At 44.9% G+C, this 16,613-nt stretch overlaps 1 protein-coding gene across 1 annotated transcript in view; it reads right to left on the reverse strand.

Annotated features, from left to right (window-relative positions):
• Positions 1–16,307, reverse strand: part of LOC121046247 — a 61,621-nt gene extending 45,314 nt beyond the window's left edge. Inside the window, exons 1-3 of the mRNA XM_042291638.1 lie at positions 15,967–16,307; positions 13,604–13,757; positions 889–1,071 (exon numbers count right to left, since the gene is read on the reverse strand). Of these exons, the coding sequence (XP_042147572.1) occupies positions 889–1,071; positions 13,604–13,757; positions 15,967–16,307 (678 nt within the window). The remainder of the gene's footprint in view (positions 1–888; positions 1,072–13,603; positions 13,758–15,966) is intronic.
• Positions 16,308–16,613: the final 306 nt, after the last annotated feature.

Raw genomic sequence — 16,613 nt, forward strand, 5'->3', positions numbered from 1 at the left:
CACTCGACTGTTCCAGGATATGGGGCCGTAGAGCAACGTCGGATACCAAACCGATATTAGACACATCTTTAGCCGACACTGACACGACGTTGCTGCGGTATCGTCGTGCTACCTGGAGATGTGTCTGCATATATACCTTTCAAAATGTCTGTTCTTTTGCAGAGCTCTCTCAGGCTCAATCGCTGATCTACGGAGAGTGATCTGCGACCGCTGGGTCCTAAAATATCCTGTGACCTAAAACTGGTCTGCGATGTGACACTGAGCATGATACAAATGTCGCGCTCAGTGACAGAGCACAGGATTAATTCTGTTTTTCAGTTCAAATTCTACCTGCGACCTAATAATTGGCCGATGTCTCTCTGTGGTTTGCAGAAATTGGTTATCTGCTTGCTCAGCTGGAAAATAGACGCATGGGTATTTTACATATTTATTTATTTATTTGTTTTATTTGTTGATTGATTGAATATTTTATTTTATTTATAAATTTATTTATTTGTTTCATTTGTTGATTGATTGATTAATTTATTTTATTTGTATATTTATTTATTTATTTAAATAAAAACCCTACAGTGCCGAAGCATTCTAGCGTCTACATATTTCTACTATTAACAGAACAAAACGCGTGTGCTGTATGTGAACAGGTAAAAAATCGCTCAAGGTTGCAAATGAACACCAAAAAGTTAAAACAAATACCAAGTTAAAAATCGAAATCACTTCCTGAAAGAAACGATCCTATGTTAATACTTCTAATGGCAGACAGAGTGTATCCCACTCAGTAATTTTGTGAGGAAAGAAATGGATATTTTTAGCATAGTTGGTACGACGGAATACTTCTATGATTGTTCGTCGAATGGTGAACGTGACATTAGGGTACGAAACAGTACTCACACGAATGGTGGGACGGCACACCTTCGCCGGGTCTAGCTCTTCCGGGATGAAAAGCTTGATGGCGGTCACGTAGGGCAACGAACCAGACTTCTCTTTGAGCAGGCCGAACGAAGGAAAGTACACGCCCCCGAACGCGTACGTGTGGCTGAAGACGAACTCGTAGTACCCGGGAAATCCGAGGTCCTGTAGGACAGGTATACGGAATTTAAGTTACTATATAGGCAGCCTATCACAGCGGGTCTCTGCCGCGGCATGTAAAACACAGTAAACGACAACCTATAGTAAACGACAGCTTAAGAAGCGCGGGAAAGGGAGGGGGGGGGGGGAGTATTGTGTTCAATTTTCTTGCCTATCGATCCGTTCTTTTGGGTTTTTATTGGCTAATGCCACCATCTGATTGGCTGCAACAAACGTTATTAGATTAGCTCAGTTACGGAACTGCTCATAGACGCTGCATGCATGAGCAGTACCCCCCTCCCCCCCCCTCCCCCCCCCCCCCCACGCCGGACGGCTGCTATGGTAACTGCAGTGTATTATATTGTCACGATCGACGAGGTTACGAAAAAAAGAATAACCGAGGAAACTAAACGTTTAATGCGGCGAACGTGCGCCCAAAACGAAAAGGAAACAGAAGATAACATCAGAGAGTCGCGGGCGTCGAAGTCGGCGTAACAGCAGGATTGAGCGCTGGGGCGAGACTGACTCCGGCTAGCCATGCGGACCACCTTTTGTACCGGCGTGGGTTTCTGGAATATTAGGCCTAGAACGTTCGGCGCGTAGAACATTCGTAACTAGATGAGACGACAAGCTTCTGGAACTTACGAGAATGTCATGTCGAAAGAATAAATAAAAGAGGAGTCCGCTCCCTGGAATCGAATCCGAAGCCTCCGCGTGATAGCCAAACGCGGTAACCATTCGGCCACGCGCACGCTCAGCAAAACGCGCGGCATAATGGAATACGTACGTTTCGAAGCGCAGCCTCTTGATGGCGCTTCGAACGACGGGAGGCGAACTGAAGTGAGTGAGGGGATTACCCCCTTCCGCGGGAGTTCCACAACTGAGGTAATCTAGCAACGTTGGCTGCAACATTAAAAGTCTCGGGACTCGCCACTCGTTTCGGAAGTGGTCAGTGACCATAGCTCTAGACTCTCTGCGTTCAGAAGAGCACTCAGGCAAGATGAAGGCGTGCCTTCGTGTACAAAATCGGTGCTTGCGACTGTACAAACGCGTCAATGATATTGTAATGCAGCTAGTGCTATTCAATACTCTTAGGGTTCCTCACCGTCCTTCTGTTGAGGGTGATGCCATCTTTTTTAGTACTACAGTGTACTAGAATGCGGGGTAGTGTAGGGATCGGAGGAGCGGCTCGCGAGAGGCGTGTGGTGTAGATCGCGATAGATCTTGACACCGGCGCATCGGCAGCAGGGTCAGCATGATGGTGACTTTGCGCGTGCACCGCGTGCACGCGCACTTGTGGCGGCACGTGCGGACTGCAGCGACTTTCTGTAAAGCCTGGTTCAGACAGTTGCGTTTGACTGCGTTTGACTGCGTTGCGGCAGCGAGAAACCAGGACATCCCTGCTGATTATATCGCGTGCCAAGATGATTCCTTGGATTGGATTCCACGCTTCATACGAAGCACAGATGTGCCGGTGACTAGCTTTCCGCACTCGACGCAACGCAGTCAAACGCACTCAAACGCAAGTGTCTGAACCGGCCTTTACCTTTTCGACTGCAGTGCCGCGATTGCTGTCTACACGCGCAGCCTCACAAGTTCCCATTGTCGAGCCGCGCCAGTACACACACTATCCCGTACCCGATGCCGGCAGCTCGCACTAACAAGGAAAACACAGAGAAATTGTCGAGAACAAAATGTCGCCATAGTACAGTCAGCGCCACGAGCGCGTGCAGGGGCGCGCTCCTTCGCGCGCTTCGGAACAAAACATAAAATTAAGTGTTCCGAACAAAATCCCCAGATGTCATCACCCTAGGGTGCCTTCATGTGCGCTTTGCTTAGGGTGGTGGCATCTCGCCATTTTGTCTCACACGTTTATTTTTATTTTTTGTTCAGAAGCGCGTGAAAGAGCGTGGCCCTGCACGCGTTTGTAGCGTTGACTGTATTATGGCGATATTTTGTTTTCGTTGATTTCTTTGTATTTTCCCCGTGAGCGCGTGCTGTCGGCATCGGGTACTACAAAGGGTGGCATCACCCTAAACGGAAGGACATTGAGGCACCCTACATCACCCTAACCAAAGCGCACATGAAGGTACCCTGTATACTCCATTTCACAAACATCTGAAGTGCAGACAAAGAGACGGGCACGAGCGCGCGGCTTTGGCTTTGGAATGTAGTTCTTATGAGCGAGTTCTCGTACAAACAAAAGAATCACGCGCCATCACGCGATGGGCCCTCCGCTGCGAACTACGCATACGCAAGTCTTCTGCGTTAGCGCATGGAGCGCATGCGCAGTGCGTGCCGGAGGGCCCATCGTACCGTATCGGATCTGCAAAAAAACGGTTCCCTAAATCTCCCTGTTAGAAATGCCGATAAAAGGAGTGACGACCGCTTTAGAAATTTGCAGAGTGGGGACGACAGGTAGTGCCTTCCGAACGTCGAGCCTCCAGCACGAGTTAGATGCCTTCCGCCGCGTTTTGGCTACACGCGTAAGCTCGAAGTGCAACACAGACGGCGTAGCATCGTCGAAGATTGGAAGCTGGCGCTGGACGATGGACAACTGAAGCACTTCTCCGCCGTCATCAGCTTATCAATAGCGAGTTTTAGTAGACCGTGTTTCCTACTCCACTAAGCCCCTCCAATACCCGGAGCTCTACAGCCAAGGCCATCGGCGCGCAGGCGCAGTGGCGGTTTCTTCGTAAGGGAGGGCTAGCGGAGGGGGAAACACGGTCTACTAAAACTCCCTAATGACTCTTTTACGTGAAACTGGGGGAGAGGGGGAGATGAGAACGCGCGGGCCGTGACTTTAGAACGCCGAGCTCGAGTTCGAATGATTAGACAGCTAGACGTAAATCTCGCTTCTTTTTTCTCTACTTGCACTTTGAACCCGTTCGATTGCCAAATGCCGGCGTCCAGCGTTCTGTGTTCGCGTTCGAACGGGTTTGAAGAGTGAGTCGAGATAAAGGCAGCTAATTTTGCGTCTTCCCACGGATCCTTCCAATCAGAGCCCGGCGTTTCTGACGTCACCTCTCGGCTCCCTCCTGTCCCTCAGGTTTCCTACACACTTTCTTGGCGGCAGATATGTCTCAGAAATCAGTCATCGGCCTGTCACTACCAAAGTTCTGTAATACAGCAACAGTTTTTGTTATTACATCTTATTACTATTTTAATGGATCCTAGTATTAAAATGGTACGGAAACGAACTGTTTGCACTTATATTTTTGTTTAGATGTATTTTTATGTCGTGCAGGCAGCCCAGAAACAGTAATCTATAGACTAGTGTTTCTATGTTCCGGGCAGAAGAGACAAGAAAACTAATTTTTGAAACTGAACTGAAAGCCGTGACCCCCAAACCCGAACCGAACCGATACGAATTTTGGTTTGACACTCTGATTCTGACCCTCTCCCGTTTCTGCATGTGTCAGTAACCCCCGCCTTGTTTTTTTTTTTTTGTTTGTTTTTTGTTTTGTTTTTTTCTACATTTTTGTTTGTTGTTGTCTTGTGAAGTGGCTACCGCGCGTGTTCTCGGCTCTGGCTGAGAGATCACCCCAGAAGTAGCTTCGCGGTACCATATCTGTAACCGTTCAAAGCTGTTCCGCGCCTTTTTCCGGTGGCCGGGCCCTCAATGGCTCCGCCCTGGAATCGACAGGCTATCTAGAATACAGGAGGCGGACGGCAGCGCCACGCATGCGTGGAACGTTTATTGAGGTCGGTCCAATTATTATTTTAATGCTGAATTCTGACTCGCACGGTACGGATAGAATGTAATAAACGTTACAGGAAGATAAAGCATTAGTAACATCCACCTCCCTTAACGAAGAAGAGGAGAAGGTAAAAGTATCTTATGATTTGTTCAGCTCCCGAACGCAGTAACACAAAGGTGTCACTAGAATAAAAGGAAGGATAACGGGATCATGGCTCTGCAGACAGAAACAACAGCGGCTTATTGACTTTAATTTAAGCTTGAGCAATAAGAAGGAAAGAGGATGTCTCTTTCATTCGCGCACCTACCTAGCTATTCTATCAATATAGTTCATCAGTTAAAAAAAAACAAAAAAAAAACACGAATCTAGTTGTGCATTTTTTAGACGGAGCGAATTAAGCGCTAGGAAATGCTAGAGAATAATCCTCTAAGCTTGCATCGCGCACATCGAGTCCGACTGGGCTTTGCTCGGATGTACCACAAACAAAACTTTTTAAGAATATTTTGGTACGAATTGTTCGTAAGTTGGTGCAGCAACGCGGACGCCTCTTTAGTCTCGCTCCAGATTTTTTTTTTATTGTCTAGGAATTGTTTTATAATTAACTGCCCCTAATATTTCTACAAAGCAAAGGAGAAAAAAAGCACGCTACTTTGAGTCGCGAACGTTTTTCACGGTTCGGACCAGTCCGCAATCACTTCCCCGCCTTAACGATTAAAGCCCAAATCCCTGGGAACTCTTTTAACGTATTTTCTTTAATCGTGCCTTTCAGCAATATCCTGACACACACGAACGCGTTGCGCTGGTTAGTTTGAAGAATGCCTGTCATAAAGAGCTGGTGCTACAAATGGAGTGCGGCACCGGCCAGTAACCGGATTTCCCTTAGCACGAGCAAATAACAACAGCCGCCAGCGTGATATAAGCTATATTTTATTAAAACTATGTTTCAGTGGTCACTTCTAAGTAGACAAAACGAAAAAATAAGCAAAAAAAACACAAAGAAAACGAATGTTTTGAAATGATGAACGACGATTCAGATTGAACGCTCCTATTCAGAAAAGGCGTCCTACACCGTAAACTTCGAAACACCTACTTAGGTGTAATCTGGAACTTATCCAATGTCTATAACTCACACCTTATTATAGGTGTTGTTACACCTTTTGATAGGCGTTACTACACCCATAGAGGGAACATTGCTCCCATTTTTTAAAGAAACCCTACATTTCTTTGTTCTGTCAACTTTTTTAGAAAGCAGAAACACAGAGTCTTGGAGAGCACTTGAGTTACACATAACACGTAATGTTTTTCATTGTTAGCGCTCTAACGATAGAAGTAACATTCAAAGAGTCGTGTGCGGTTGAATTGCTCTTCAAGACTGTTTGCGATTGTTTTCTAGAAGAAAAATGTTAATACAGCAGAGAAATGTATGGTCCCATAAAAAAGTAACAACATTTAAAGCATCATACATACACTTTCCTTTGAAACATAAAAAAAAAACAGTTTCTTCGAGGTGTACCTTTGTCAGTCAAGGATGTCCAGATATCGGGGCAGAACCCAAGGTCTTTTTTATTTGAGTTGAGCAGTACATGTCTTCCACTGCACCAAAACGTTAAAAAAAACCGCGAAATGAATTTTCGGCTGGATAAATTGGGATTTTACCAATCGCATATCGTTTAGTGCGCCAAAATAAAACTAGCACACGGGTGTAGAAAGCCTAAAGCTTGCCCCCCCTTCCCCCCCCCCCCCCCCCCCCTTTTTCGGTACAAAAATCTGAAAATATAGCCGGCTATTTTGTACCTCTTTTCCTTCGAAAGCTCTCCGCCTTTTCATTGTGATGCATCCGCGGTGCCCCAGCACGTCATCCGAACCCAGCTCGCGCATTGAACATGAGCACTGCGTCACTCAGACGTATGCGCTCGCCAACGATCAATTCGTCGACGAATATTTGAATTCGCGTTCGGGGCCAATGAGTGCCGCGACGGCACTTATCTTCACTTGAGGATGACAAGTTCCATAGCGTGCTTAAAAATCACGGTGGAAGCTGGGAGTCAACACCTCCGGTGACCGAGCACGTCACGACCACGTGATTTCTCATTTCGCTTTTGAGTTGAGGATGAAAGCTAAGGAGGAAGAAGTTGAAAAGTCATGTCACGGTCTCTTTAAAAATGGACTCACACTCAAAAAACATACTGTTAATATTTCATACCCAAACATCGCACCAAAGTTTTGGTTTCTCAATAAAAAAACATATTTATTATCAGTTTTGCAAAAAAAAAAAATACGATAAATTTAGAAGAGGCACAGAAGACAGTGTAATGCAATTGATTGATTTATTATTCCATAAACACAATCATTACATAAATAATCAAAAGAAAGCTATTTTTTTTTCGGTAGATATTTAACGCCGAAATGTTTCGGTGGAGCCCTTTTATGGCTTCCGTTCGTGACGTCAGGACCAGAACTTTGCCTCGCTGTGGCATCACAAGTTGTAATCTTGGCTAATTATTATTGGTTACAAACTAATTCCGATGGCGTGTGTAAAGAGCACAATGCAAGCTTGAAATCGTTGGATTCTTAAGATAACACCATGAAAGTTGACAGTCTGATATTGTCCGTATTTCCGTGAATGAAAACAAAATAATTCAAAATAAAAACATTATACTGAGAGAGAGAGAAAAAACCTTTATTTTCGCTCCGAGTCCGGACCTCCTTATACTGAGAGGTTGAGCAACTTTCGAATGCCGACCAAAACGACGTTTTTCGTGGCCCATGTCACCAATAACCCCGCCTGTTCCTTTGTTCTTCTAGAGACGTTCCCCTGTGTGTAACCTTCTACTTTTTTCCTCACCACAAGCTCGGCTGTTACACAAAATGATGAACAATCAACAGCTCGCCTGCACTCTCTTTGTCCTTTTGTTAGACCATATCTATTCAATAAAGGTGTACCGGCCGCTTCATCACGATATGGTGTGAGTAATACACATCCGAGTAATCTGTTACTGGCGATTGAAGATGTGCTTCCATACCATCCTAACGTTACCCGCATGTTTTTCACATAGTTCTTTTTGTTCTGCAGTAGTGGTATCCGGGTCGGCTGACAGCACATGTAACTTCCTGCAGTCATGTCTTCAAGTTTCGGGTCCTATAACTACTTCTGAAAAAAAAAAGGGGCTACAGAACCCAGAACTTTGTGACTTGCTTACTGAAAGTCGCATGTACCATCACATGACCCAGATGCCGCTATTCAAAACCAGAACTTTCTCCAAAATATATGGATTACGTCGGCAGGTATAAAAACCTCCCTGGAATCAGCGGTAACAGGGGTCCTCCTTCTTTAGATTTGCTACGAGTAAGCAAAGGTGACTCTAACCTATGAACCCTAACCTTACACAGAAATTAAGCCATTCATAACGGGAAATTTAAAAGAATATATAAATTATTATGGACAAACCCAAAAAAGCAAAATGGCAAAAAAAAAAAAATCCCCCGAAAACCCGTTGCATACAAGAAAAAATCAATTACCCACCAGGCAACTCTCCACACAGCTAACGCTAAAGGGAGGCTCGCAAACCTGGAACAACGATTGTTGTATACACAGTCACTGTACTAGTTCATGAACATGACTTCAAAAGACTTCAGCTTCGTTATATTACGTCTGAAAAACCCGCTGCATGCAAGAAAAAATCAATTACCCACCAGGCAACTCTCCACACAGCTAACGCTAAAGGGAGGCTCGCAAACCTGGAACAACGATTGTTGTATACACAGTCACTGTACTAGTTCATGAACATGACTTCAAAAGACTTCAGCTTCGTTATATTACGTCTGAAAAACAACCTTTCAAAGTCAGATGCTGTATTGAGGCACCCTTTAGCATACTTGATATTAAACGCCCAGAACGCTGCCATCGCAGCTGCCAGGCCTTCGGCTATGTTAATCGCTCTAAAGATTTTCGTTGTTGTTGTTCCCTTGCAAAAGAAAAAAATATGGGCCAGTCTGTAGACGTCTTAACAATTTTTTGACATACCTGTCCACTTCCTATCTTATCGCCATTTTTCTACAAGGTTTCTACAGATTTCCTGTCAACAGGAGTCTACAGAGCACAGTCGCCAGAAATCCTACCAACTGTCTGTCGCCAACGGTCGTTAGACTTTGCGTGGCCATATTCCTAGATTTTCTACAGACCTGACTTGACAGACCACACACAGTGAAAACATGACAAAATCGTTGATATGAGTCATAAGCAGGTTTCGTGTGTAGAAAGAAACGCTTTTACAACAGGCTTGAAGTTAACTACATAGTCACAGGATTTTATTGACACAAGATCCGGCCCTGATAAACATTTAGAAAGAATGTTTATCACTTGTCTACAGCAATTCATTAGAAACTCTCTTATTGGCGCTAGAAATGGGACAGGAATGTTGCTGGAATGTCTCTATGTTTGCTGTGCAGAGTCGCCACATTATCTGTACACTGAAGTCTAAACAAAGCCTGTGGGAAGCAGCGGCCAATAATCTGTAGACAATGGTTAAAAAAGTGGATACATTCTCCCTATGAAATCTATGCTCTCTAGCCGTAATTATGTCTAGAAATTCTGTAGAAATTGTTTTTTTTTTTTTGTGTTTTTTTTTTGTAAGGATTGTTGAAAACTTTTACTGGACATAACAGGAAAGTTTAGGAAGGGAAGGGGGAGTTAAAGAGATAGACAGTGGGTGTATGCCCTCATTGCAGAGCTCCAATTGCGGCTTGGGCATGCAGCGCGCAGGTCACCAGCAGCTTTTGCACATCGATGACTTAACTCTGCAGCCCCGCTTCCCACTCTTCAGTAGAAGGCTCCACTAGTGGAGCCAGTCCAGGGATCATCTTACACTTCCAAGTAACGTGAAGCACGTCCGCCAGGGGGTCACCATAGAAGGGGCAGGCTCCCGTAGTGTACCGGTCGCAGTACCACTGGTTCAACTTGGCGGGGGTCACAAGTGTGCCCATCTGGAGCCTTCTCTCTAAGTCCATTCTTCGTCCTTCCCAAGCCCCCCGCACGGGCTCGGGGATACGCGCCTGTCGAGTTTCTTTGTTTTGAGCGCCTCGTTAAACGAGAGGTCCGCGTCCACTTGACCACCCGACTCGGACGAGTCCCGGAGAATACGCTTTTTAGTGATACCCGCGCCGTCTGAAAAGTGTGACACAAATGGCAAAAGCTCTCCGCGTCGTGCATATAGACATTTCCTGTCAAGGTGCACGAGCTCGTACGTATAGCTTTGCTGAAAGAAATGTGTTTGTAGTCAACTTTATAGTACGGCTCCCATTACAAAACTGGCGTCCAGAGATCGAAAGTTCTGATAGTGCACCCATCAATATTTCCAAGTTGTATACCTCCTTCAAACCCCCCCCCCTCCCCAAAAAAAAAAAAAAAAAACAATCAAGAACTTATCTTGACTGACAAATGACACACTCGCGCATTTCTATCGGCACGCTCGACCGCCACCATGTCGTCTTGTTGATAGGGATAGCGATGAAGTGTGTCTCCGCGGTTTAGAGGCCCAAACCGAAACTATGCATAATTGTAGCCCCTTCTAATGTTTTACGAAATCCTTCCTTTTTTGTGGTTAGATTAGCCCGTTATTTTCCCCCTTCCCTTCTCCCCAACGTTCCCAAAAACATGTCTTATTCGCAGAGCCCAGTACCACACCGGTCTATTATTTCAAGTCGGTTTTGGCAAACTTAAAAAAAAAAAGGCGTTTTCAGGCAGAAAAACATTCTCCTCTGTAAACTGTGTAATATGTTCTAAACAGCTATCCGAAGCCGCCAAAAGGTGTAACAGCACCGCTCTCACACACGCAGGAGGTGTATCGAAAACATACACCTATTGTAAAAAATATTGCGATTTTTAAAAGTTGTGTTCGGTATGAAACACCTTCCAAACACCTCTATAGGTGTTTTGAAGTTTACTGTGTATGTTACAGTTAAAGCCTGTTCACGCACTCGCGACTTCCTACAACTGTGGGACTTAAAGAGCCCCTGAAAAGAAAAAAGAAAACGATTTTTAACAGTCTTGTTGGGACACGCGAAGTGAAAAATAAAATTTACTCGAAAAAAAATGTTAGAGCAATATTGACGAGGAGAGATTTATTTTTAAATCTGCGCGCGAGGTCCATGACGGCGCTGGTCTCTTCCGGAATGACCATCTCGGTCGCGCAGGCAAAGCCGCTCCACCTCTCCTCCACACACCCGAAATGCCGAGAGAGAAAACAAGTGGAGAGGAGGTTACTGCCGACTATATCGCGTCTTTACTACTCAAACAAAACTCAAACAAATGCCACTCAAAAAAAAATCCAGAAAAATTTATTTTTTGACACGAGTGTTCCAAACAATCTGTTGAAAAAAAAAAAAAGATTTTTTTTTCTTTTCAGGGCTTTTTAAAACTTCTGCAAATCTCTTTCAACGAGAAGAGCAACACACTATCACGCTGGCATCATTTATGCTGTGACCCTGGCACACCATTTCACTAGAGCGAAGGTTTTGCTCTATTTGCAAGATCAAATGTATGAATTACCTATAAGAAATTGTCATTTATAACATTGACAAAAGTTTTCCAAGCCAAAAAAGAAGGAATTATGTACAATAAATAAGTAAATATACGGAACTGACAAGCTTTCCATGGCTACTAAATAGGTGGCGCCACTGTGCTCTCTCGTCTTAAGAAGACTTTAAGAGGTTTAATGGGCACAGGGTCCTAACCAGTCTCAACAATGGGAACGGGTCTTTATATTCACTGACAACTTAAGAAAGGTAGGGCGCGGTTCTTGCTTTGTGATTCGTTCTCCGGCGTTCTTAACGCTTAATGCCGCAATCTGATGGGCGGAGAAGTGATAATAGGATCCGCGGGGCTTGCCACGCCTCGCGTTTGTTAAAGGGAAGCTGAAGAGGTCCTTGAATTCGAACAAACAATAAAAGTTGTAACGTAGACACCTTCAAAATTTTGAGTCTTAAGTTTTGTTTTGGTCTTATTAGTAACAGCCGATAAACCTATTGCTATATTACCCAAGCATCAAAGAGAATGCAGAGATTGGTGTTCCACGCGCCGCACGTGCTGGCCTCAGCAGTAGTAACTTTTCCAAAGCAAATACCTAAAACAAATTGCATCTTGCACGCGCGCTCGTCAACGCTTTATTTTGGTTATTTACTTCGAATTTTGTATACAGGGAAGGCGTGCGCGTGTGGCGCGCGGAACACCAGTCCCTGCATTCTCCTTGATGCTTGGGTAATATAGCCAATGATCTATTAAGATTTCCGCGTACACCCGCCGTTGCGACGCGCCGACGGTAAAAAAGCGCGAGAGCGGGAAGAAAAAAACTAGCAAAAGTGACGTCATCAGTGGGATCAGATGACCCTTGATCGCCACTAAGCTGGCTCGGGGATGCTGTCAATGACGTCACGGCGCTCTGGATAGACTCCATCTCACAAATGTCTGCAGTAAAGAAAAAGGCAAAGGCACGTGAGCCTAGCTCAGAAGAATGCTTTTGTCTGTACTGGTTGGCACTTTTCAAAATATTTGCGGTTTACGTGTACTTCTGCCCAAGATAAAGGCGAAAACTGAATTCACGTGACAAAGAGCTGCGGAAGTCCACTCCAAACTCACATTTCTTGAAAAGTGTTTCAGCTTCCTTTTAAGCTGTCATCGACTATAAGATATGTCACAGTGGCAGCGGTATGTCGCATTTAAGGTACGCTGTACGTACTCTAACATGTATAAAACTAAATATGCAATGCTTCTGAAAAAAAAAAAAAAAGTAAAGACAAGTGTGCTTGTGCAAGGGTGTTGCTGTTCCCTCACTTATCGGTGTCCTTCGGCTCATAATCTCCATGTCATGTTGCGATACCTCTCCCTGGGACGAGCATCCAACCTGACCATCTACCTGTCTTGACCGACGTCCGTGTCAGTGTCACACTCCTAAAAATACCATTTTCGTTTTTTTTTATTGTTTTTTTTATGAAAACAAAAAAACTGTTAGCTGTACCAAAAAGGTAAAAACGCAAAACTAAACTACACTTGTTGCAAAGATTCCAGCTCTTCGAAAATGAGCAACGACTTTTCCAGTTCATTTCACAGGGTATGCCAACGAGGTAGAAAGAGTTATAGCGATACACTGGCAGCTGAAAGTGACCCCCGATCGGCCGCCGCCATGTCCGACATTTTGACCACTAGACAGGTGACCCATATAGTTTTACATCGATTTTAACGAAGTACCACGCACAAATAATTGTTTATTGATCTTTAGTAACAGTACTGAGGAAATAAGTAATGTTTCCTTTGTTTTAAGCCGAGAAATGTGCTTTTGCGACATAAACTCGGGCAGCTTCGTAATGCCTCCGCTAGATGCCGTCAGGCGCGGTGCTGAATCTTGGGTTTTCATCGGAGCTAGACACTGATCTCCGGGGCTGACAGTATTGAAAAAAATTGTTTATCATGTTTTTACAGCCATCGCAATATAAATCTCAGCTCATTTTTGCGTAAAAGCCTCGGGATTCGGTACGGTCACATGTCTAGTGATCAAAATTGCGCAAAACTGCGGGGGTCACTTTTGCCTGGTGAACGGGATACCAGTTTATCGCTCTAAGCCCCGATAACCTTGTTGAGGCATATTATGCTTTTGCCACATTCTATCATCAAATATTTAAGCAGATTGCCCCATAATATATACCCCCCCCCCCCCCAAAAAAAAAAAAAAAAGCGTTGCGAGAAAATTGCGCTGTAGCAAAAAAGGCTATGGGATAGCTTTACTTGACGAGAGAGTTCAGCGTCTTTGGGAGGGAACTCGCTAACAGCTAATTTCAAGGATTACCTTAAACTGATGCAGGGGAAAGGTAGGATAACCTTCGCTGGGGTAGGCCAAAATGTCTCCCATGTTGTAGATCACCTTGAGACCAAACAAGCTCACGGCTTTGTGGATCCCCAAAGTGCAGATCACGGTTCTCATTGGAATTCCCGACCCGGAGCTGAAAAAGAATAATCATGCACTGTCCTTACGGTACAGACTTTTACCGCTTATTTGTGCCTATTCCGCCGTTTAGTTTTTTTTCCATATTTTGTTTTCAGTCACTGTTCATTAATGCCTTTATGGGCTAACACAATCGTTTAATTTAATGACCCATTAATTCTTGTGCGTGTGTAGGGGGAAGGGGGGAGCTACTTTCAGGATTACGTTAGACGTCATCACAAAAAAAAGGACAAGAGACAAGATCCCTTCTTGCAATACCTGTAAATAGCCGCTAGAATATTGCGAGCTTCGAGAATCTGATTATCGCTCTGCAGTCTTTTAGGTTACGACATTAATCAATAAGTACGCGGAAGAAGGAATTATACAAAAATTGGTGAACATGCACATTCTAAAAAAAGCCCGTGCGTTAACTTAAACGCACAACACTCGGAGAGTTAATCACCGCAACTTACGGAGGCGGCTCAGCGAATGACAATGCCGAAGCATATGTTTAGGCCAAAAAACGCAGTCCGAGTTGTGACATTAGCAAAACGTCACGCTTGCATTGCTTAATGTCACAACTCAGACTGCGTTTTTTGGTCTAAACATATGTTTCGGCATCGTCATTCGCTGAGCTGCCTCCGTAAGCTGCGGTGATTGGATCTCAAAGTGTTGTGCGGGAAAGTTGGCGCACGGGCTTTTTTTAGGGTGAAGCTATACCCCTCGTTTCCCGAAGTGCCACGGACGACAGAGTACCGTCTCCCAAATAAACCAAGTCTGTATATTTTTTCGAGCTACGTTTCTTCAATAATTAGAATGCAATTAAATGCAAAGGTGCAAGCGAGCTCGACAAGAATGACGAAAATAATCCCTGGAGAAAGGGAACAAGAGGGACAAAGGACAAACGGGCTCTTCCCCGGTTGGGCTCTGACTAGCTGAGCATATGACATGACTGCTACATTTATATTTTTCGAGAGTGAACTATAGTTGGTTAGACAAATAGGCTGATAAGCATACTTCTGTAACTTCTCAAATAAAATACGATTCGAAGTACAATAACTTTCTCCAAAGGTCGTTCATTAGAATTACGTTTACTAGTGCCCAAGCAAATTCTCCACGCCACCTCAGCTCTTATACGTCATGCCGTGGCGGTGGCGCTTCGGACGCTGTTCTGGTTTAGGGTATGGCAGAAAATGTCAGTTGCGTATTAGCAGCCATCTACGGGGGGAACTCGGCGAATGAAGAAACGGTAAATAGCTTGACGTAAAAAACAGCGTTTCACGTGCTGACGACACGCTCAGTATCTTAGCACAGACTATGTTTTTTCGGTAGTAAGCAACATTTTTAGCACCGACATTCGCCGAGCGACCTCCGTAATTTACAGCGATCGACTTTCCCAAGTGATTTGCGGTAAAGTCGACGTACTATATCTTGGCAGAGCCTAAAGAAAACAATAAACCAAGTACTTTACTAGGAGAATAGTTGATATTCACTGGCGCCATGTGTGAGCGCGGTGTTTACAGCGCATGCCCATAACGAGGCCCCAGATATCTTTTATGAACTACAATCTTGATGGTAGCGAATGCAGGAAACCTGGCAGGCTCATCGAAAGCACGCGCACAGCAGGAATAGACTCAACTGTGGCGGTTAGTGAATACTACCTATTCACTGGCGGCCGTTGATGAGTGCGTAACTTCTCAGCGCGTGCTGATGGCTAGCTTCCAGGGTGCCTTTGCAACAATCCACAATTGAACGGCCAGTCTTGGGAACCTATAAGTCTGAGCTCGTTCTGAGCATGCCCAATGAACAGTGCACTCAATTTTGGCGTCCAGTGAATACCCCCTATACATTCTGCTCCGTTAAGTGGGGCTAGACAACGTGCCTACAACATGAAATCTTGCCTCGCGGTGGTGACAGCGGGCATAACGCACGCGCATTGCGCTGTCCACGCGGACGCGCTTCCACGCTGCGCCAAGGGAGATGACCGACGCCGATGAACCGAGATACCGGATTCTCCAAGACGGCAGAGCCGTCCGTCTCCGCTGTCTCGAATGCTATCCCCGAAGATAGATGACGGAAGCTACCAGTTCAAAAAAGAAACCCCGAGGCTGCGCGCGTCAAGCCGTTCCAAATACGCAAAAGCTATCGGCGCCAAGGCCATTGGATTTTCGCGAAGTAAGATGCACTCCCTACTAAAGAATATGCATAAGTGGTGAAACGTGGCTCACGTGAGATTGCATTTCATGCCGACGGGAGGAAACGGGGCTCTTGCAGCTGTCACACCGCACTTATTGTCGTAACAGAAGCAGCCGTTAAAGCCGTCCATTTTAGTCCTGTCGCAGCCGGGGTCCAACAAGAGGCCGTCTTTGAAGAAGTTGGCCCTGGCGTGAGGTCCGCGGTTGAAGTACGGAGTGGCGATGAACCGGGGCGTTAAGGGGAACTGACCTAGGGCCAGAGAAGCCAGGGACACCAAGAAGAACGCAGAAGAGATCATGAAGACCTTTTGCAGGATCATCGAACGAAGGTTTGAAGCTCGCGTTTCTCGTGCGCAAACTGCTCGCGCTATCATCAGGCGCACTTCATCTTTGCTCTCAAAAGCAACGATTCAAAGAAACTGTAGGAAATTAGCGTTTTTTTGTGTGTCGTTACTTGCCAATTTTAGCGCATACTAAAGGAAAAACCAAAAATATGCATCTTTTTTTATTTTATTTAAGGAATGATTGCAAGAGTTATGTTTTGTTGTTTTTGTTGTCCTTCAGTTGCTTGGTGCATACCAAACAAAGCCAATGATCAGTGTAATATAAAACCAACACAATAATCATAATTATAGCTAGAATAAAAACGATAAGAAAACGCCACGGTGACGTTCGCCGTA

The sequence above is a fragment of the Ixodes scapularis genome, unplaced genomic scaffold, assembly GCF_016920785.2.
Source record: "Ixodes scapularis isolate PalLabHiFi unplaced genomic scaffold, ASM1692078v2 PGA_scaffold0__279_contigs__length_252992795, whole genome shotgun sequence".
Taxonomy (NCBI): Eukaryota; Metazoa; Arthropoda; class Arachnida; order Ixodida; family Ixodidae; genus Ixodes; species Ixodes scapularis.